Source organism: Sus scrofa, chromosome 3, assembly GCF_054392235.1.
Source record: "Sus scrofa isolate SSC_HxYL_T2T_F1_AM1 chromosome 3, Sscrofa_HxYL_maternal_Yorkshire_Landrace_v2.0, whole genome shotgun sequence".
NCBI lineage: Eukaryota > Metazoa > Chordata > Mammalia > Artiodactyla > Suidae > Sus > Sus scrofa.
The window spans coordinates 98,433,714-98,455,231 of NC_139385.1; the positions used below are offsets into that span (position 1 = coordinate 98,433,714).

Consider the following 21,518-nt stretch of genomic DNA (forward strand, 5'->3'; position numbering starts at 1 on the left):
TGGCTTCCTGCCTCATTCTGGCCCCACTTGTGGCCACTCTGTCTCCACCCCTTTCTCCCGGCTTCCAGGATTTCCCCTACTGAGGGAGAGGAAGAGGTTAGATGTTGCCAAGTCTCCCCAGGTCTGTGACAAGATTCCTCTTGTTCTAGATTCGAGATGGCCGTGGAAATGTGGCCCTAGTGTCCGGCAGCCTGCAGAAGGTCAGAGAGCTTGGAGGCAGTAGGCATTGCAGAGGGTTACTCAAAGGAAAACTCACGAATTTCTCTGTGCATGGAAAATCAAAGAGCTTCACCAGCCCAAAGTCATCTCCTGTGACAATGTTCAGCCCGGCATGGGTCACGCATGCACAGTTGACATCAGCCTTGTCTGCGTTTCGGGGCCAGATACCAATGACTTCGTCTCCCAGAATGCTGTTCCAAGAGGAGGAGGTGGTTAGATGTGTGAGGCTTCGTCTCCCAGGCATGGAAAGAAAATTCAGCCTGGTCTTATGGCTCTTGTGTCCCCTTCTGTACACCTGCCCAAGCTTCTACTGCTCTCCCCCGCCCTAGTCCCTTTCACCCTAAAAAGAAAAGTGAGCTCTGACTTTGATTCTCTCCCTCTTCCCTGCAGTGCTTCTGAGTATGTGTAGATTTGGGAGAAGAGAGGGGGTCCTCCAAGCTCCCGGGTTGGTGGTCTCTTTCCCCTGGATTTGGTGGGGCCCTGCGCTTAGTCTGCTCCGTGGCAGTCCCAGTCCTCCCTTTCCCTCCTGCTGCTCGGAAGAGGCCTCACAGTGGACTGCACGGGCCTGGCCAAGAGCTGGCAGATGGTTTCCCTTTGACCTGGTTGGATGGGGTTGGGGTTGGAGAAGGGTAGGATAAATCACACAAAGAGAGATGAGGCCTTTCAAAAGCCCAGGTCAGATCAAAGCCAGTGGCCTAAACTGGTAGGAAGAAGCCTCCCACGCCCACCCTCTCTAGGGCAGATAGCTTTGTCTCTGAGCTGCTTCTCATCCCAGCTGCACACAAACTCGGGGGCTGAGCCTGGGACAAGTCTCCCTTGTGACCTTTTCCTCAGAAGTGTTTTGCTCCAGTCACCTTGTCCAGGAGGCCCAAGTGATCTTCTCAATGACCATGGCTTCTGTTACCTGCTTCCCCAGGGGGACCTCATGCACCTGGCGCTTGTAGGCTCCTGTTGACACCTGCAAGTGGGAGGCAGCCATGCCCATCACCCTTCTTTCCAGTCCACAGGACTCCCCTTTGAATGCACTGTTCCCAAACCCTGCATCCCCAGGACTTTTCACCAAACCCCAGTTCAGCTCCAGGCTGCAACGCCTGTGGTCAGGCCACAGCAAAGGTTACACATGCAGGGCATTTTCCCATGTGTTTTCTCACAATTTTCCAAAGTCCTAAGGCAGTGGTTCTCCAAGTGTGGTCCTTGACCAGCAGCATCAGCATCATCTGGAAACTTATTAGAAATGCACATTCTTGGGTCCCCCACCTGAGACCTACCCAATCAGACCAGCTGAGGCTGGGGCCCAGCAACCTGTGTTTTAACAAAGCCTCCAGGTGATTCTGATGCTCACTCAGGTTTGGGAAGCCCTGTTTTCAGAGAACCAAGGCCCACTGGTACAGGGCTGAGGCAAGTTTTCTCATGGACAGCAGCTGATGTAGATGATTTCTGAAGTATCTAGGACCTGATCCTAGCGTCCCTGGGAACCTTCTAGAAAACAGCTGCTGCCTCCATCTCCAGCCCCCTCTCCCTGGGGTGCCTCTAGCCTAGCCACCCCAGATTTCCTTGCTGTTCAGGAAAGAGCTGAGATCTTTCCCACATCAGGGCCTTCGTGCAGATGGCCCGCTCCCGCCCCTCTGTTGGCTAACTCCCACACACCCTACAGACCTCAGCTTAAATATCACTGCGGGGGAGAGGAACTCAGTCTAAACCCAGGGTCTGTTAAATGCTTCCGCAGGGCACTGTACTTTTCCTTGGCAGCACCATCACAGTTTGTAGTAAATGTATATTTTGTAATGATCTGTTTAATGCTCATCTTCTCCATGACAAGGCAACTGCCAGAGAGTAGGGACCAGGCCCATTTCATTCATCCAAAAGCCTGGCAAACACTTGATGAATGGACTTGTCCTCTCCCCTTTTACAACAAATACCCAACTTCACTCTAGCGCACGCGTGTATAATATTTGTTCAAAACTGCTGGAGAAGTCACTGTTCCATTTTCAGCTCTAGTTGCCCCTATGGGACCCTCCCTCTTAATCCTGCCCCACTTGTCAGTCCCCCCGAGGGCCAGTGATGGGTTGTCACTCCCAGCTCATTGCCTGGAGTCCAGGTCCTAACTGTGGAGGGACCACAATACTCAGTGGGGTCTGGAATTGAGTAAATATAAGCAGAAATACAGGCTTCAGTGCAGCCCTGGAGAACTAGGAAATAGGCAGCTTTGAAGGTACGGTGATGAGAGGAAGATAAAAGATGATTAAGACTTGTTTGCTGCTTTCCTACTGAAGAACAACTGTGCTATTTTTTTTTCTTTACTATTTTTTTTTCTTTTTAGGGTCGCACCTGGGGCATATGGAGGTTCCCAGGCTAGGAGTCAAATCAGAGCTACAGCTGGCAGCCTACGTCACAGCCACAGCAACACAGGATCTGAGCCATGTCTATAACCTACACCACAGCTCACAGCAATGCTGGATTCTTAACCCACTGAGCAAGGCCAGGAATCAAACCCGCAACCTCATGGTTCCTAGTTGGATTCATTTCCAGTGCGCCATGACAGGAACTCCTACTATTTTAAATAACATTCAACTTTCTTAAATTCTCTAAGCCTCTATTTCTTCATGTATAAACTAGGAAGAAAAGTAACAGTACTGGCACAGAGGACACTGATGTCTTGTAAGCTCTTGTTAGGAATACTATTACTATCGGTTACCCACCCCTGATCTCAGTAAAGCTGCAGCATACCTGGATGTACCTGCCATCTGCAGAAAAATCCATCTGAATGACAAAGCTGGGGATATCTTTGCAGTAGCCAATGCGGTTCAGACTTGTGCCCTGAGTGAGGTCATAGAAGTCAACTGTGTGTTCAGAGGAACCAACGGCTAAGAATCTGCTGTCTGGGCTGATTCTAGAAAAAGCAATCCAAGAGCGTGGTCCATGAGGAGGGCTGTTTGGGGCTGGTCAGGCATGAATGAGGTCTGCTCTGGGCTGGGCCCCCCAAACTCAAAGGCAGTGAGGTCCCACGTCATGATTCATATGTGGTTAGCATCTCTTACAGTCTAAGGAATTTGACAGCTTCTCTGGATCTCCGTGGAAGTAAGGAGATGGATGCATGCAGGCTTTTGCGGAAGGAGTTTTACAAGAAGTTTTTACCACGTGCTTAGCTTGTGGAGAATTAGTGTGTGAGGGGTCTCCTTTCATGGCTGACTCACTGAAAGGGATGCTCTCTCAGTGAGTTCTTCATTCTCGCCCACAGTGAGGGAGAATGCACCCCTTTCTCATCCTGCCCCGACCACCTGCTGTGTACCTGATATCTTGGATGGCAGATTTCCGGTCTCGTTTCTTCCCCCAAACTTTCAGGCTGTTCACCAACAAGATGACAAACTCTCCGTTCTTCATGCCAATGGCTACCATCTCCCCGTCAGGGCTGTAGGCTGCACACCTGGCTGCATGGCCCAGGTTCACCTTGTTGAGTAGCTTCTACATGGACACAAAGCAATGCCACCTGAGCCCCTGGCCACTTGGGCTGGTCTCAGGGGAATTACTGCACCCAGGCCATAGCACTCAGCCGCCTCTAGGGAGGCTCCAAGGCTCTTGCTTCTTTTGCTGTTGTTGTTATTATTGTTGTCTTTTTTAGGCCCGCACCCGTGGCATATGGAAGTTCCCAGGCTAGGGGTCAAATCAGAGCTACACCTGCCAGCCTATGCTATAGCCACAGCAATGCCAGATCCAAGCCATGTCTGTGACGTACATCACAGCTCATGGCAATGCTGGATCCTTAACCCACTGAGTGAGGCCAGGGATCGAACCCAAATCCTCATGGATAGTAGTTGGATTCATTACCTCTGAGCCACGACCGGAACTGCAAAACCTGTTGCTTCTTATAAATGTCCCTGAGTGGCCAAGATGGGCGGTAAGTCTTGACTAAGCAGGTTGGGAGATAACATGGTTTAGGGTAGTGGGGTGGGTGAAATTTTTCTGTGAATGGTTTGTTAGTAAATATTTTTAGGCTTTGGGGTCAATACAGTCTTTTACAACCACCCTGCTCTGCCAGAGTAGCACAAACGCAGCCATGGACAGCCATAAACAAAAGAGCATGGCTTAACTTTGCAGAAACAGGCAGCAGGCAGGCTTGACCCTGGGGCTGCAGCTTGCCAATCTCTTGTTCAGGGGAAAGTGTTTGAGCTTCAGTGTGTGTTAGTTCAGATCCCGAATCCTGGCTCTGTCCCTAGCTGGGTGTGTTTGGCTACGTTTTTTCTCTGTTTTCCCTTGTGTAGAGAAGCGATATTAATAACTGGTCTTGCAAGGTTGCTGTAAGCACTGCTGATAGTGTATATGAAGCATCTGGCATATAGTGAGCATTAATAAATATAATAAATAATTATAAACTGAGGTATAACAACCACATGTGGACTTTTCCATGTTTGCTCCTTGATCCATTGAAAATATGAAATATTTACTAGCCATTTTGTAATGAAACCAAGTCTTTTAATCATCAGTACTTGTTTAAATATCAGCTAAGGCTTGGTAACATTAATCTTTTTTCCCCCTCAGATTATTCTCTTCTATTTTACATTTTCACTCTAGACAAATTAAAAAAATTTTTTTTTCCAAACCCTAAGAGAAATCCTGTTGCAATTTTGATTGAAATATTCCACTTGGGAACATTTGACATTTTAAATCATTTTTGGTCTTCCCTTCCAGGGAAGACATGATTTATCTCTTTGTTTTTCAGTTCTGTGGGTTCTTCCATAACCAGAGGGCAATCAATCTTAATTGGATTATTCTTTACCATAAATATTCATAGGTGGATATGCAACTAAAAGATATATACAGATTGGGTGTGTGTGACTGGGGCTGCCTTTATTATCAGTCTCTCTACCTTAACTGCTGCCCTGGGGCTGATCTACCCAGCACCACCCCCAACTCTGGCCTGACCCTGGCTGGACCTGTCCTCACTCTGGGCTGTGACTGCTCCGAGGCCCACTTGGGGCATCGAAGCCTGGGCGGCGGGGGCCCCTCACCTTATCGGCCAGGTCCCAGATGCGGGCTGTGCCGTCATTGCTGGCAGAGATGAAGATGTCCTTGGAGGGGTGTGTGGCCAGGCCCCAGATCTCCCCTTCCATGTGTCCATCAATCAGGATGTTGGAAGCAGCATTTTTTTCACCCACTTCTATTATTTCTCCATCCTTGGTTCCCACTAAAATTTTTCCCTGTGGTAATCAAAACACCATTAGAAAAAAAGACGAATACTGTAGGATCCCACTCCTATGAAGTACCCTAGAGTAGTCAGATTCATAGACAGAAAGTACCACAGTGGTTGCCAGGGGCTTAGGGAGGGGGTAAAGGGAGTTACTGTTTAACAGATGCAGAATTTCCATTTTACAAGATGAAAAATGTTCTGTGGCGGGAAGGATGGTTGCCTGACAATGTGAAATGTATTTGATACCACTGAATTGTACACTTTAAAAAGGTTAAATTGTCCATCTTAGGTTTGCTGTGTTTTATCACAATTTAAAATAAAATAGGAGTTCCCATCATGGCTCTCAATGGTTAATGAATCCAACTAGGAACCATGAGGTTTTGGGTTCGAGCCCTGGCCTTGCTCAGTGGGTTAAGGATCCGGCATTGCCGTGGGCCGTGGTGTAGGTTGCAGGCAAGGTTTGGATCCTGAGTTTCTGTGGCTGTAGTGTAGCCTGGCAGCTATAGCTCTGATTAGACATCTAGCCTGGGAACCTCCATATGCCAAGGGTGCAGCCCTAAAAAAAAAAAATTAAAAATAAATAAATAATTTTGGAGTTCCCATCGTGGCTCAGCAGAAACGAATCCGACTAGGAACCATGAGGATACAGGTTCAATTCCTGGCCTCACTCAGCGGGTTAAGGGTCCGGCATTGCTGTGAGTTGTGGTGTAGGTTGCAGATGCGGCTCAGATTCCTCCTTGCTGTGGCTCTTGCGTAGGCTGGCAGCTGTAGCTCTGATTAGACCTCTATCCTGGGAACCTCCATACACTTCAGGTGTGGTCCTAAAAAAAACCCCAAAAATAAATAAATAAATAAAATGAAATAACATAATTTTAAAAAACACTACTGGAGCAATTTGAGAAAGTACCTTTGCTGGTACTAGTATTAAAATAGGAAGAGCCAGGAGGTGTTCTGTTTTTAACAACTAATTCATCATCCTTAAGTGGCCCCTCACTTGGCCTTTTCTCCCTCCACCGTCTTGGGGCAAACCCCACCAGAGTTCTCCATCATCTCGTCTCTCCTGGAGAGAGCAGGACAGGCTCACTGCAGAGCAGGGCAGCCAATTTCTGTTCCTAGACAGCCCAAACTCTTCCTGAGTTCTTCCTCATACTGAACAAAAATCCCTCTCCTAATGACTTCCAGGTTCTGCGCCTCATCCTGTCTTCATCTCCTGGTGTCATACCCTTCCAGACACCAGTCATGTATCTATTTAAAAACAAAACTCCCAATTTTGAGTTATGCAGACTCCAAGTCAGGCTTGCCTCGTTAATGGAGAACATCTAGATTGCAAATTCTTACTGATACCGGTTCTAAAACACAAGTACAAGATACCAAATAGAGGTTGAGAGATTTGTTTTCAAGTGCCTCATTCTCACCTGGGGAGTTAAAAAAAGAAGAAGAAAAGGAACAAAGGAAAACATGCATCAAGGTCAAGGCCCCACACCCCTGAGATTTTGCAGCTCTGGGTGGGAGCCTGGGCATCCATGTTAAAAAAACAAAAATAAAAACAAAAACCAAAAAACAAAAACCAACTGCACAGTTGTATGTGCTACTCAGCCTAGGTATGACCTGACTTGAAAACCAGTGGATTTAAGTCAGAGAGTTTGCTGGTCCTTCCTCATCCCCTTCCTGGCCATGTACCCCAGACATGGGCAAACTACTTCGTATTTCTGTGCCTGTAATAATATGGTCTGTAATAACAACAGCTAGCATCTGCTGACTGTGGCTGTGGGCCAGGCATCATGAAAGGCCCTGTGCACATATGATGCATGCAGTCCTCACAACTTTTGATGGCTGGCTACAGGAAGGCTAAGTAACACCCCCAAGGTCACACAGCCAGTTCTCCTGGGTGAGTCACAGTTCACACCCAGGTCCGCCTGACCCTACCAAGTTGCCTCTCCTCTGCAGTCAAGGTGACAGCCTAGAGGCCTGTTTTAAGGGTTCAACCATCCAGCACAGGGCAAGTGTCCGGCAGGGATGGTGCCAGACCAACTGTGAGCAGCGCGGGGCGGGGGTGGGGAGAAGGCCGCCCCACTGCTGACCTTGCCGCGGCACACAGAACGCACACACTCCACCAGCTGCCCCGTCTCTAGCTGGAAGGCCCGACAGCGCTTCATCTCCTGGTCCCACAGTTTGACAGCTCCTCCCTCTTTGGTTCTGAAAAAGATCAAGAGCCCAGCACATCAGCCCTCGTCCTAAGACCTCCTGAGATCCTCCACTCTCCTCTCTTCCCGCCTCCATCCCCAGGCCCCAAAGGACAGACCCTCCATAGTGGCCCCTTTCTTGGGCCCCTGCGGATGACACACCACCACCCCTTGAATTTGCAGATTTCCTAGAATGCTTCCTTTTTTTTTTTTTCATTTTTAAAAGTTTTATTGAATTATAGTTCTTTTCCAAGGTTGTGATAATTTCTGCTGTACAACAAAGTAATTCAGTTATACATAAATAGTTTCAAAGGCTACCACCATGGGAGGAAAGAGAATCACAATCTGAAAAAAAAAATCAAGCTGGGAGTTCCTGTCGTGACTCAGCAGTAACAAACCCGACCAGTATCCATGAGGACACGGGTTCGATCCCTGGCCTCACTCAGTGGGTTAAAGATCTGGTGTGGCCACGAGCTATGGTGTAGGTCACAGACGTGGCTTGGATCCTGAGTTGCTGTGGTTGTATGTAGGCTGGTGGCTACAGCTCCGATTCGACCCCTAGCCTGGAAACTTCTATATGTTGTGGGTACAGCCCTAAAAAGCAAAACTAAATAAAATAAAATAAAATAAATCAAGCTAGGTTTTTATTGCTTAAACATGAAGTAAAGCGTTTCTCCCATTTTCCCACTTGGCTTTCACATCATCCTGCCCCCCCCACCCCCATCGGATGCCTCTCCCCTCCTCTCTCCCCTCTCTTCCTCCTCCGAAGACTCACGGACAGGAACACTTGAGGACCAGTAGTCAGTTGGGTCTCTTCAAGTTTAAAGACCCTGGGCCCTCTAATCACCATGCCGCCACCTCTAACCCTGACTTCTGAAGGTTCTGACCCCAGGCCTCTTGGAGAGACAGCAGACTCCTCTCCCTCAAGCAGCAAAGATGGGGGAGTGAAAATCTGCATCTTCCCCAAGTTGGAGATGCTTTTCTGTCCCTTTCTCCCAGGATGATAAAAAGAGGCCAGCTGCTCCCGGGGGAGCTTTGACTTACGGCCGCTCCTTGCCGCCGGTCACTATGAGTCCGTCCCGAAGCGTCGTGTACATGGTGAAGACGGGGCCTGTGTGCGCCTTGGCCACCAGCCGGATGAGGAAGTGGTCCTTCCACACATAGACGTCACCATTGATGGCACCCGTGAACGTGAGGTTGTTCTGTAAACAAAGGGACACCTTGCACACGGGATACCGTCTCTCTTAAGAGCATCCCCTCCCAGTCACCAGCTTGTCTGCTAGGGAACCAGAGCTAGAGAAATATAAACATAAATTGTCCTCCTGTACCAAGCAAAGGCGAGAGCATTCTAGGCAACCTCAGAGAGTATTGTAAGGAAATGCCTGAGCTTTGCAATTCATACTACTGAATTAGTTTGGGGGACAGCTGATTTCCCCACTGAGGGCCGCTCCACTTTTAAATGAATTTCATTTTGTGAGGTGACTGTAGGGGAAGGACAGGACTCCAGCCCACAGGGATACTCTCCTAGGCTCATCTGCAAGTTGGGCAAATCCACACCCAGAGGACCAAGAACTGGTTGTGTTCCACAATGTCCTAAGAGAGCTGGCACTGCCTGGGGGCAGAGCACAGCTGAAGTAAGTGTGTCAGGATTTGTGGTGCAAGTAGGCTGGGGGAAAGGGGTGCTGTCCAGGGGTGGGAATGTCCCCACAGCCTCTGTGGCCATCTAGCCCAGTCGGACGGGCGTGCAAGTCAGCTCACTAATCAAACTCCAGCCATGGGTGGGAGTCCTGCTTTTTTCTAATTAGTAATTTGAGGGGGGAAATTGGGGAAAACATACTCAACTCATCCATCTGAGCTAAGGAAAGGGAAGAGTGGTTGCAAATAAGCCAAGAAAGGAGATAACTGTGGAAAGGGTTTTCTTGTTCACAGCTTCTTGGATATACCCACCCCCAATGCCCACCCCAGGGGTTCAGGGCCTCTCTCAGCAAGCTTCTGCTGGAACTCACAGCACCGAAGGCCACGGAGAGCATTGTCTGCATCTTGGCGGCCTCCATGGATCCGATGACCCCTTTCTTGTAAAGCAGGGCACTGCCTGCCAGGGTCCAGAACTTCATGTGTTTGACCCCCACAGACACAAATTGTGTATCTGAGTCGGGGCGAAATTCCACCACGAATATACGCTCCAGGTGGCCCCCTCGGCTGGCAACCTTGGCACCTGTGTGGGTGAGAGGTTGGTGGGGTGGGGGGGGTCCTGCACTCCCTGGCCAGGCAGCGGGGACTGCTGCCCAGGAGCGAGGTCGCTCCATCCCAGCAAGGCCCAGGGCTCATTTGCTCTTTCTTCTTCTTCCCCAGCCTCTCCCCCTTCAGACACGATTCCCAGGGTGGGAAAGAGACCCTGCCTGGGAAATCGCCAGAGCAGCAGCTGCTTCTCACAAAACCCCACCCCACCCTACCCCATCCTCAAGAGCCACATGCAGGCATCTGGAAAGGATGGCCCAGGAGACAGAAGCTTCCAGGTATCCCCTACCTTGCCACCTGCAGCCTCCAACCTCACGCAAAATTCCCCCCACGGGAAGCTGAACCCTCCGCAACAGTGTCACTCAAGACAAATTCCTTTAGACAGTTTTTGTTTTTTCACTAAGATTCTTCTGCTTTTAATTTCTTTAAAAAGGAAAAGTAATGTATAACCTAACCTTTTACTTTCACGATTTTTTGGTTGAAAATTTTTACCTTTTATATGTAATTGCTAGGTTTTTTTTTTTTTTTTTTTTGCCATTTCTTGGGCTACTCCCGCGTGGGATCCGAGCCGCATCTGCAACCTACACTACAGCTCACGGCAATGCTGGATCCTTAAGCCACTGAGCAAGGCCAGGGAACGAACCTGCAACCCCATGGTTCCTAGTCAGATTTGTTAGCCAATGAGCCACGACAGGAACTCCTAGGGTTTTTTTTCCCCCTTCAATTCTATTTATTTGTTATTGTTGTTGTTATTATTATTATTATTATTTAACAGATATTTCCCCAATGCAATTTTTTTTTTCTACCATACAGCATGGTGACCCAGTTACACATACATGTACACATTCTATTTTCTCACATTATCATGCTCCATCATAAGTGACTGGACATAGTGCCCAGTGCTACATAGCAGGATCTCATTGCTAATCCATTCCAAAGGCAATAGTTTGTATCTCTCAAGCCCAAACTCCCAATTCACCTCACTCCCTCCCCCTCCCCCTCAGCAATAAGAAGTCTATTCTCCAAGTCCATGATTTTCTTTTCTGTGGAAAAGTTCATTTGTGCTGGATATTAGATTCCAGATGTAAGTGATACCATATGGTATTTGTCTTTCTCTTTTTGACTTACTTCACTCAGTGTGAGAGTCTCTAGTTCCATCCATGTTGCTGCAAATGGCATTATTTCATTCTTTTTTATGGCTGAGTGTATTCCATTGTGTATATATACCACATCTTCCTAATCCAATCGTCTGTCGTTGGACATTTGGGTTGTTTCCATGTCTTGGCTATTGTGAATAGTGCTGCAATGAACATGCAGGTGCATGTGTCTTTTTCAAGGAAAGTTTTGTCCAGTTATATGCCAAGAATGGCATTGCTGGGTCATATGGTAGTTCTATGTATTTACCTCCTGAGTTTTATTTAACCTTTGTCTTCATCAAACCCCGACTCCACCATTTATTTGTAGAACAACTTTGGAAAAAGTTATTTTCATCTCTCCTTGCCTCTGTTTCCTCATTTGTAAACTGGGCACAATAAGAGTCTCCAATTTATAAGGCGTTGTGGCAATTAAAAGAATGGATATAAAGGAGCCCTTAGAACAGGCTTGATGTGGTAAGGGTTCTGTAAGCAGTAACTGTAATTATCATGACTTTTTAAGTTCCTTTTAAAATCTCTTGGCTTCTAGTCTTATCCTGTATTTTAAACCCCATCTATTTTTATCTCATTATTTTCCAGCCCTGGAATTTTTAATGTTTACTTTAAGCTTCTATTCTTTTCTTTCCATTTTCTTAGTGTCTATTTCCAACGCCCTCTTAATTTCCCTGTATTGTCACATTTTTATTGTCACAAAAATCTCACATATTTTTTCCTCTTCCTTTCCTATCACTTGTATTTATTTGTTTTTAAGTGGCTCTCCATTAGAGTGGTGGTAGTGGGTTCTTAACAAGGTTAAGCTGGCAGCCATCCCTCAGACACTCCCTCCCAAATCCCTTTCCAGGAATGGCTGGGGAGCCCCAGGTTACCTTTCATGGCAGTAACTTTCTCCCTGCAGGTGGACTGCCTGACTTACTGGAACAGACCTCTCACTACCTGAGGCTTAGATGTTTTAAAACCCATTGTCCCCAGGGATACTATAAACTAAGTTAAAAGACCAACCACAGACTGGGAGAAAACATTTGCAATGCTTTTAAAGACAAAGATTAACATTAAAAATCATAAAGACCTACAAAGCATAAGTAAAAGACAAACAACCCTCTCACCACAGTAGAAAAAGGATGTGAACAGCTGAATTGCTGAAGAAGCAATCTAAGTGGACCATAAGGAGATGGAAAGAGGATCAGTTTCAGTGGTCATGGGGGGAACTCAAACAAGATGCACATATTTTCTAAACCACTGTTTGCCTTTTCCTTGTTTTAATCTCACGGACATTTCTAAACAGGGAGATGCCCATCTCCCTCTTTGCCTTGGCTTCTAGGTTGCTCAGAACAAATTTCATACAAGTATCTAGGACCTGAAAATATGCATTTTATATATGAAGCTCATTTTTCACTCCATTTATTTGCTACACCCCTGCCCTCCAAGGGTTCCACAAGATAGTTTTTTTTCCCTTTTATAGCCGTACCTGCAGTATAAGGAAGTTTCTGGGCTAGGTGTCGAATCACAGCTGCTGCAGCAGCTGACCTATGCCACAGTCACAGCAACACTGGACCCAAGCCACATCTGCAGCCTACACTGCAGCATGTGGCAATGCTGCATCCTTAACCCACTGAGCAAGGCCAGGGAGCAAGCCTGCGTCCTCAAAGAGACTACATTGGGTTCTTAACCCACTGAGCTACAACAGGAAGTCTCCACAAGACGGTTTGTTAAAGATAAATGAGAAATGAATAGTACACTCTAATGATAACAAAAATGGTATAAACTTCCCTCAAAACCACATTATTTATCTGTGAGCAGGACTTGAAGTGAAGGTAAAAACTACACCCATCAGTTCAGAAGAGCTGGGGGTTGGTGACAGGCTGTTAGGTATCGTCACTGGCTCGGAACCCTTCTGTACAGACCCAGGCACTGGGTCCAGCAAAGACAATGGGAGAAAGGCACAAAGGAGAAGTCTTCTCTTTTTCCTAGGAGCTTGTTTAAAAGTCCTGGCTCCACCAATCCACCCTTGGGAGGTCAGAGGGGCCCTTGGTGAGCAAGAGGAGGCAGGGGCAGGTACTGCCCAGAGGAACAGATGGGGAAGATGGAGAAAGTGAGCCTGAAGTGAAAAAGACAACACTGTGCAGAAGGATGGATGTGCTAACTTTCTTTCAAGGAACTAGGAACAGACTTGGTCTTGGTGAATACAGTTGGTACCAGAGAAGAAAGGCTTTATGAAACAAGTTACACCTTCACCTAAGAAAGGGCTTTTAAGAGGTTTTCAATCGTGGGTGGGCTGTCGTGTGAAGTGATGTGGGATGTATCCTTGAAAGTATTCAAGGAGGGAATGAAGACAGCCTGTCGGGAGCTGTGCGTGAAGGGATTTCTCTGTGGGATGGATCCCGACAGGGCGGGAAGACTTCTCTAGTCCGTTCAGTTCTAAGATGCTATGAGTCTATCACGTAAGAGCAGTTTCTCATCTGGGGCTGAGTCTGTTTATCAGCCGTCCATCTGACATGACAGGGAATGATCTGCAGCCCCAAGATACAGATTATGGGCCATGTGGACACAATATAATGATGAAAGAGAGAATGACAAACGGATAAATGGGATGAGCCTCATCATAAACGTCTGCAGGTCCCCAGACTCTTTTCCTTGTACGGAGGCTCAGGAGGGATTGGAGCTTTCCTCCCACTGGGCTCATTTACTCTCCTCTCTCATGGCCCCTCCATGGGAAGATGCAAGATAATGGGACTCTAGGAGCCCTGGATTGGAGAATGGCCATCTCTGTGCGTGCCTGGCTCAGCGTGTCCTAGATACAGGCTGCCCGGCTGGGGACAGACCTCATTAATGTCTTCACTAATTGGATCTGCTTTTGCCAACCTGAGAATATACACAGAAGATTACACATCTTTGACTCGAAGATGACTGCAAATTTAGTATCAGCCTGTGTGTGTGTGTGTGTGTGTGTGTGTGTGTGTGTGTGTGTGTGTGTGTCAGGGGAGGCCAAGAAAGAAATCCTGGTACATTAAATGCAAACCTTAATTATAAGGTGAATCCTCATTTCAAAAAAGCTAAAACGTAATGAGAAAAAGGTGTTTCTGAGACTCTGGTGGTAAAAGCCCATCCCATTTCCTGTAAGAAGGCCACCAGAGGGACAAAGCTGCAGCAGCATCCAGGGGTCACCAGATGGACATGCAAGTTTGGGTAGGAAGGTGATAAGGACAGAAATGTGGAGGCGGCTGCTGTCTTCTCTCGGAGGAGGACGGCAGCCAGCATTGGGCCACTCTCCCAAAGTGCCCAAAGACCCTTCAATAACCAGTCCAGGACCTCAGTGGTCATGGGGTACAAGGATGCAGCAGTGGCTGATGACTAGCTTCTCCAGGATCCCAAGAGCCCTGGCTTCTGCTGAGCTGGCAGCGGTGCCCAGGGTGGGCCATGGAGGGAGGCAGATCTAGGTTGGAGCCCAGCCCACACCATGAGCAAGCCCCTCCAGAGAGACAGAAAGCGTGCTTCCTTTACCTTCCTGCCAGCGCCAGACGGTGATGGTGTGCTCTGGGTCCACGCCCACCGACACCAGCAGCTTCCCAGTCGCGCTGAAGTTGACGTAATTCACCCCTTTCGAGTGGAAGCACCGCAGCATGGAGAGGGTGTGTTTGGTCATGGCGTCCCACACGTGGATGGAAGGGGTTGTTCCTGAATGTGGAAGGCATGACGAAGGGCTAAGGCTGGAGAATGGCAGCACCGTGGCAAAGGTGACGCTCACCTAACAGCATCTTTAGGGCAGGTTCAGGGGCATCACAGTGATGGGGGCTGAGAGGTCTCTAGTCTGGCCTGGCCAGTGGTGGGAGACAACGGGAAATCAGCTGTGCTCCTAGAGGTAGAGACTTAGGGGCCTTTAGGTCCAGCACACACACTTGAGGAGGAGTTTATACAAAGGAAAATGGTGAGGTCAAGGAGCTGTATCTGTAACTCAGCCAGATACAGTCAGCAAACGTGGTACATTGACATGGGTTTGCTGTGCAGATTCAAACTACTCACGGATGGAACAGCCTTACCTGGGGTCTCCGTAATATCACCTGCATTGGGTGAGCAATGGCAATGAGGAAGCGTCAAGGGGAAACAAGAGCTAAAATAAGTCATGTTTCTCAGAGTGAAGCATGCAACACCAGCATCAGAAAGTTCCAAATTAAATTTAAAAATGGGCATGGGTTCAATGACAACAAGCAGGAAGATATGTCTGTCAAAACTGCCTTTGAAATGACAAAGTTTAAAAAAAGAAAACCAACACAACAACTCTTCACAAATGTGAATCCATTCACACGTGTCACTGGCAGTTTCCTAGGGTGAGAAGAGCAGGCACACATGTTGTGATGCACCCTTGCCAAGCACAACCTCTAGGCCTCAGACTCGGGGCTCTTCACTCGACACCTGGCCTCTGAAAAACTATTCTCACAAGTCCCCAGGGATAGAGGCCACCATTGATGTGGATGACGAGGCTCTGGTCTGACCTTACGGTCCCTCAGAATCACCAATCACCAATGCATCAGCTCAAGGGAGACATCTTTGAGCCCATGGCCTCCCCAACACAGCGAGTAAGTCGTGTCCCTGCTCAGTGGGGAGAGCCTTGGCGGCTGCAGGACCCGCCTACCTATCTGGCTGGTGGCCACCACGTTTCGGTACTTGGGGTGCTGGTTCACCGTGAGGCAGAGGATGTCGTCTGTGTGCTCCAGGTAGAAGCTCTGGCTCCCTAGGAGAGACAGGCCAGGGTGAGCGGGGGCCCCAAAGCTTTGCGTGGAGTCTTTGGAAATGCCTTGTAAAAGTCACAGCTTAAAGAGCCAAATTCTCACTTTCCGAACCACCCTTGGGGAGATGGGAGATCACTTTTTACACCGACATATTCTGTTCCGGGACTGAGAGGAGAGCTGGTATCCATTATCTAATCCTTACCTAACAGGCCAGCTCCACTTCAATCCTTCCGCTTCCTGGAAGTGCACAGCCCAAGTGCTGAGACTTCTGGAGTCCAGAACATTTCCTCCTCCCCCGTGATGGCCCGGGGGGGAGGGGGGTTCGGGGCAGTGTCTTCCCGGGGCGGGTGGGGGGGCGGCCTGGAGGTAGCACTTTACTGAGCAAAATGGAGCCACCTACTCATGGGAAAGGGAAGAACTAAATAGGAAAAAACTGGAGTCCCTGTTGTGGTGCAGCAGAAATGAATCCAACTAGGAACCATGAGGTTGCGGGTTCAATCCCTAGCCTTGCTCAGTGGGTTGAGGATCCGGTGTTGCCGTGAGCTGTGGTGTAGGTCACAGACACACCGTGGATCTGGTGTGGCTGTGGCTGTGGCGTGGCGTAGGCTGGCGGCTACCCCTCCGATTGGACCCCTGGTTTAGGAACCTCCACATGCCGCAGATTCGGCCCTAGAAAGTGGGGGGGGGGGGGGTAGAAAGAAAAAACTTAGGAAATCCCTTTTGATCATCTTTATTTATCAAAGTGCTAATCCACTGGGTGCCTGACACCAGAGGTGATGGCCTCACCCCTTGAAGCCCTAACTCATCATGTGTCACAGGAAGTGGAAGAAAGGACAAGAAAAACTTTATCATTTATTACAACAAACGGGTTTGCTGACGGCCCAGAGGGCCACTGTAAACCCACTCAAATGCACAGGAACTGACAGGTGAATGATGGCATTAAATAGAAGGAAAAAGCCCATGGCTGTTAACCTAATAACATGGCTGGGAAAATGTGGAAAAATGTACAGAAAATTCCAAGGCCCTACACCCCAGCAAAAGACCAATCAGTACGGGCCCAGTGATTTTTACTGTCTAAAAACCTATGCATGAACTATGCTGTTAGGAAGGAGCGTAAAAACTTGAGGGAAAACCATGTTTAACACACAAAGCAAATAAAGCACCGAGTTAACATATTTAAATACGGTGGTAAAGACAAAGGACTGGTAAATTAATTTCCGAATGCTTTTTGCTTAGGTGTTTCTTTTTAAACCATTTTTAAAATTTAAGAATAACTAGAGTTAAGGGACATTTTAGGTGTTTTCATTTATTGTTTCACTTTTCTCATTGTGAATTGGGTTGAACAGCCAAAACAAACACAACTAGAAAATCTGAGCTGCTAAAAACTGGTAATTGTTAAAAATCGATGTGCAAAGTTTCCCCATGTTTTGCTCTTGGTTACGGTCTGCAAGCATTTCTCTTAGCATTTCTCTTACTCCCCCACGCCTTCTTTCTGGCTTCCCTCCATCCCTCTTAGCTTCTGTGGAGCTGACGGAAATGCTGACACCTCCCTGCTAGGGCCTGAGATGCTGCTGGGTGAGGGCTAGAGAGAAAGAGGGTCTGACTGGGCATGCGTGTGCCTGAACATTTTCTGGGACTGACTGAGTCTGGACAGGAGGGAATGGTTCTACAGGGAAGGGAATGTTCAAGCCTGGGGGCATCCAACCCTTGGGAAGGCACACAAAAGGGCTAAAATAAAAGCCTGTGTTGAGAGGCAGTTTCTCCCAGCCGGTTACCTGTGGACAGGTTCTGGACGATGCCGGCTGCGGCCGTGTGGAAGATGATGTCAGCACCGTCGTTCAGGTAATGCAGGTTATTTCGACAGTCGAAGCCTCTGTAGCCAAACACGTGGTCAAGAGCCAGCTCCTACATTCCCACACAAGGATGAGAGGGCCCTCAGAGGAAGGAAGAGCAGAGGAACAAACCCACACCCCCCGGACAGCCATGCACCTCACGGGAGCCGCGAGGTTGGTGAAACAACTGCTAGCTTCTCGAACAGCTGGGGATACAGTGCAGTCCTTTTTTTTAGTTCCCTGAAATGCTAGGAGGACAGCCTAACATACAAGGTTATAGTGAGTTTTCTAAATAAACTAGATTTGCCTCCTGGCTCCTCAGGTGAGGCAAAGTCTACTGACATGACGTCCTGTAACAGTTACCCAGAAGTTGGACATCTGCACCTTAGGAGGCACTCCATGAGCTGAAGGGTGGCTCAGAGCTCTCTTCTGATTCCCACAAATGCACCGGGACCGACAGAGAATGCGGAGGCTGATGCCACGCTCCTCCTGCGGCTTGGTGCTTGCCCTACAAAGTTTCTATGTGATTTGCATGTTTCCCCGCAACAGCTAGATACTGTTCTGGGTTTACAGTCTTTCTCTCCTTCATGTCTTATCTTCCATGACACAGAGCAGTGACTGATTCAGATCAGATCTGTTCTTTTTTTATTTTTATTTTTTGGCCTGCATCTGTGGCATGTGGAAGTTCCTGGGCTAGGAATTGAATCCATGCCACAGTGATGGTAACGCTGGATCTTTAACCTGCTATGCCGTGAGAGAACTCCAGATCAGAACTACTCTTAATTTGCTTTAACATACCTGTATTGCTGACAGCTCTTCTGCACAGGGTGCAGTGGGGGGACAGATACAAGATTGAAAAAGGAGCAGGTCCCTTTTCTTTAGGTTCTCTGATTCTAGCTTTTTCTCTCTCCAAAGCTCAACAATTGTGAACAAAAGATTAATTCTAAAATACTACAATACCCCTTGCTTCAAAAACATTCACTGACTTTCACCACCTATGGGATAAAGTTGGCATAATTTGGCCCTGCTCTCACATCTCCCATGATCCTTGGTCAAGCTGGTGTGTGCATTTAGCCCATATATCAGGAGTTTTCCTATCTTTGCGACTTTGCTTTTTAAAAATTTTAGGCTCACTTAGAAAGCCTTTCTCCTCTTTTCAGCTTAGACTCGCCTCATCCCATGTATTTCCCAGAAACTGTATGTGGAACATGTGACATTCCCCCCAACCCTCCCTGCCTCCCCATCCTGGTGGATAACTGACTCGAGCTGGGCCAATCAGATAATTTCTCCTGGGAATTTAGAACTGGGCACACTGGGAGGCTTGGCTGCCTGGTTAACTGAGGAGATGTAAACTCAGGTGTTGGATAGCACAAGTCTACTAAAGTCACTGGTCTGCAGAAAAAGGAGGAATGCATCAGGCACACACAAGGCCCTGTTAGGCAGAAAAGAGGTCCCATCTTGGCTTATGATGGCTTTTCAGCTCCTGGATCCTGTCTCTCCTGAAGTTCAGCTGCATTTCCTGACCTGTGCTGTGTTTCATGATAGCCCACCTCCGCCACCGCCCCCCCGCCGCTGGCCCCAGTAAATCCCTCTTTTCCAATAAAAAAATATTAAGATAGATTTTTCTGGCCTCAGAGAGTTTGGAGTGTGGTGGGGGAGACAGGTGAGTGAGAAATAATGGCAGTCGAGTGGGTGACAAGGCTGTGGAGGAGGCGGCGCTGGGTGGGTAGAGATGCAGGAGGGTTTAGGGTGGGGAGCATCATGGAAGACTCTGTGGGCTGGCAAGTAAGCAATCATGTGTCAGAGAGGAAGAGTCTGAAGGCAGAAAGAGCTGTTGGGAGGCCTCTCCTAGGAAATAGCAGGTCCACTGGAGCTGCAACACCCAAGTCTTAACAACCGAGTTCAAATCCCTCTCAACGTACTGGCTTGGTGATCTTGGGCATGGGACTTAGCCATCCACTTGACTTCTCTGAGCTACAGTGTCCTCATCTGTGAAATGGTACCATAATAGTACCTACCTCAGCAATGTGCGAAATGTGTGAAACACGTGGTGGGGGATAGAGAGCAAGGTACGCGGTCACGTAAGCACTCAACGGCGAAAGAGACAGTGAATAAGCTTTAGTGCACTACCCGCACCCCTCTCCCCTGAGGGGTACCAGGTACAGGGAAAGGGAGCCAGGCCTGAAGGACATGGGACATTTCTGAGTTAGTACTGAGGGGACCCGGCGGTAGGACTGAAGGCATGTGATCCAGTCAATGTGATTCCGGTCACTGGGCTGGGGGACACATCACCATGTGGAGGGGAGAGGGGGTGAGGGAGCCACTGAGTCCACTTGGGGTCACTTGAAGGTGTCTATGAGACTGTAGATGGTGATGTCCACCGGGCAGATCTTAGAACAAAGATAACAGATTAAATGGAAAATAGTTCAACTGTCTCACCTCAACCAGTTTCTTTTTTTTGGTGATATTGTTCTTCTGGAGTTTCTCAGGCTGGGGAGCTGCTCTGCTAACAGGCGGTCTGGAACAGAGAGCAGCCAAAAGCAGCACAGAGTTGAACAAAAGGCAACAAGGTAGCTTGTCCTGTGTGGTCATAAGAGCAGCGCCAGGCTATCTCTCTCCTCCCGCACTCAGAGGACCCCACACCTGGGTTTGTCCTATCTTGTCTCCTCCCTGGCCCCCCAGGAAAGGCAGCTTCTCACTAAAGGTCTTGGATTCACAGGCACCGAGGTGGGCTTCCCCGCACGAAAGGCGTCACAGTCAGGGTCAGTCCCTCTCTCCTGGGGAAGAACAGATGAGCCAAAGGCGCTGGTTTTAAAACTAGAGGAGCCTACGCCTGAGAAGGAGGGAGCTGCACTTCCTGAACCCACTGGCCATTGTTCAGACTGGGCCATACCAACATTGCTCACAATTAGATGGTCAAAGAGCGCAGTGTGGTATGAAGTAGGACATACAGGCCGGGCTCAGGGATGGCCCTGAAGGGCAGGTGCCCAGGTCATTCTTGCCACACAAAAGGGCAAGTAGGGAGCAAAGGGAGGAAAGACAAAAAGAATTCCTCCTCTGCCCTGCCCCCTCAGGGTCAGAACCAAAGTGGCCTTTCCCTGCTCAGTTCTGGATATCTGGGGGGCCTCCAATTTTAATAAAGATATTTCTTTAATGCGCAAGCCCTCAAGGACTTGGATATATGCGTAGGGCAACTTTTTGTAACATAGGATTCCTTCAGATTGGACTTTTCGGAGCTTAGGGACCCGGGGATGGACAGGGGGACCTACACCAGCTCCTGCTGCAGTTGAAAGCCATTGGCTATTGCTCTTGGGCTATGCAAAGAGAGAGAATTACCTTGATCCCCTTGTAAGCAGCAAACAAAGCCAAGTGAGAAAACTTAGTACAGTTTAGAGCCGCACTAGCAACCACCTCATTCATGCACAAGCATCGTCCAAGTGAACAGACATTCCTGTGTGGCACAAACCATGCTTCCCGAGCATGCCAGCAAAGAACTAAAACAGAAATGAAAGAGTGCACCGCTCTACAAATTCAGAAAGCTCATACCCTGGCGTCTCTGGGCAAACTCTGCACTAAAGCGCCTACAGGATAGGGAGAAAAAAGGAAGCCTTGTCACTGCTTCCGCACACTCTCCGGGACTTTGCCAATGCGCCTGGGGCCTCTGCTTATTTTAGAGTGTGCTGGGGAGAAGTGTGTTGTCAGAAGGACAATCACAGCCTCCTGGATGTCGTTGGGAGTTAGGCACAATGGCTGCTTTGTTTCCGAATCAAGTTCGACTCATAATTTAGCCTAATATTTCCTAGTGTTTCTCAGGAGGGCAGCTTGCTTGCTGGAATGGCTTGCATTTTTGTGCTGGGGAAAAACAAGGTAGCTTTATTTTCTCAGAAACACTTCAATCAAAACATGTTATGTAATCATAAGTGATAATTGGACCAAATGGTATGGTAATCACCACTGAGGAATGGGGAGAGAGCAAGGCTTTG

General features: G+C 48.3%; 1 protein-coding gene across 4 annotated transcripts in view; it reads right to left on the reverse strand.

Moving 5' to 3' along the window:
• The window catches only part of EML6 (EMAP like 6), a 285,307-nt gene that overhangs the window by 4,106 nt on the left and 259,683 nt on the right, over nucleotides 1-21,518 (reverse strand). For 3 of the 4 annotated variants that reach the window (XM_021087539.2, XM_085019292.1, XM_085019293.1), the window contains 12 exons: nucleotides 19,975-20,053; nucleotides 17,479-17,608; nucleotides 15,607-15,705; nucleotides 14,478-14,651; nucleotides 9,594-9,802; nucleotides 8,632-8,789; nucleotides 7,486-7,600; nucleotides 5,226-5,414; nucleotides 3,509-3,681; nucleotides 2,947-3,109; nucleotides 1,074-1,177; nucleotides 257-410 (listed from right to left, as the gene is read on the reverse strand). In XM_021087539.2, coding sequence (XP_020943198.1) covers nucleotides 257-410; nucleotides 1,074-1,177; nucleotides 2,947-3,109; nucleotides 3,509-3,681; nucleotides 5,226-5,414; nucleotides 7,486-7,600; nucleotides 8,632-8,789; nucleotides 9,594-9,802; nucleotides 14,478-14,651; nucleotides 15,607-15,705; nucleotides 17,479-17,608; nucleotides 19,975-20,053 — 1,747 coding nt within the window. The remainder of the gene's footprint in view (nucleotides 1-256; nucleotides 411-1,073; nucleotides 1,178-2,946; nucleotides 3,110-3,508; nucleotides 3,682-5,225; nucleotides 5,415-7,485; nucleotides 7,601-8,631; nucleotides 8,790-9,593; nucleotides 9,803-14,477; nucleotides 14,652-15,606; nucleotides 15,706-17,478; nucleotides 17,609-19,974; nucleotides 20,054-21,518) is intronic. The other variant, XR_014841946.1, reaches the window with a different exon arrangement.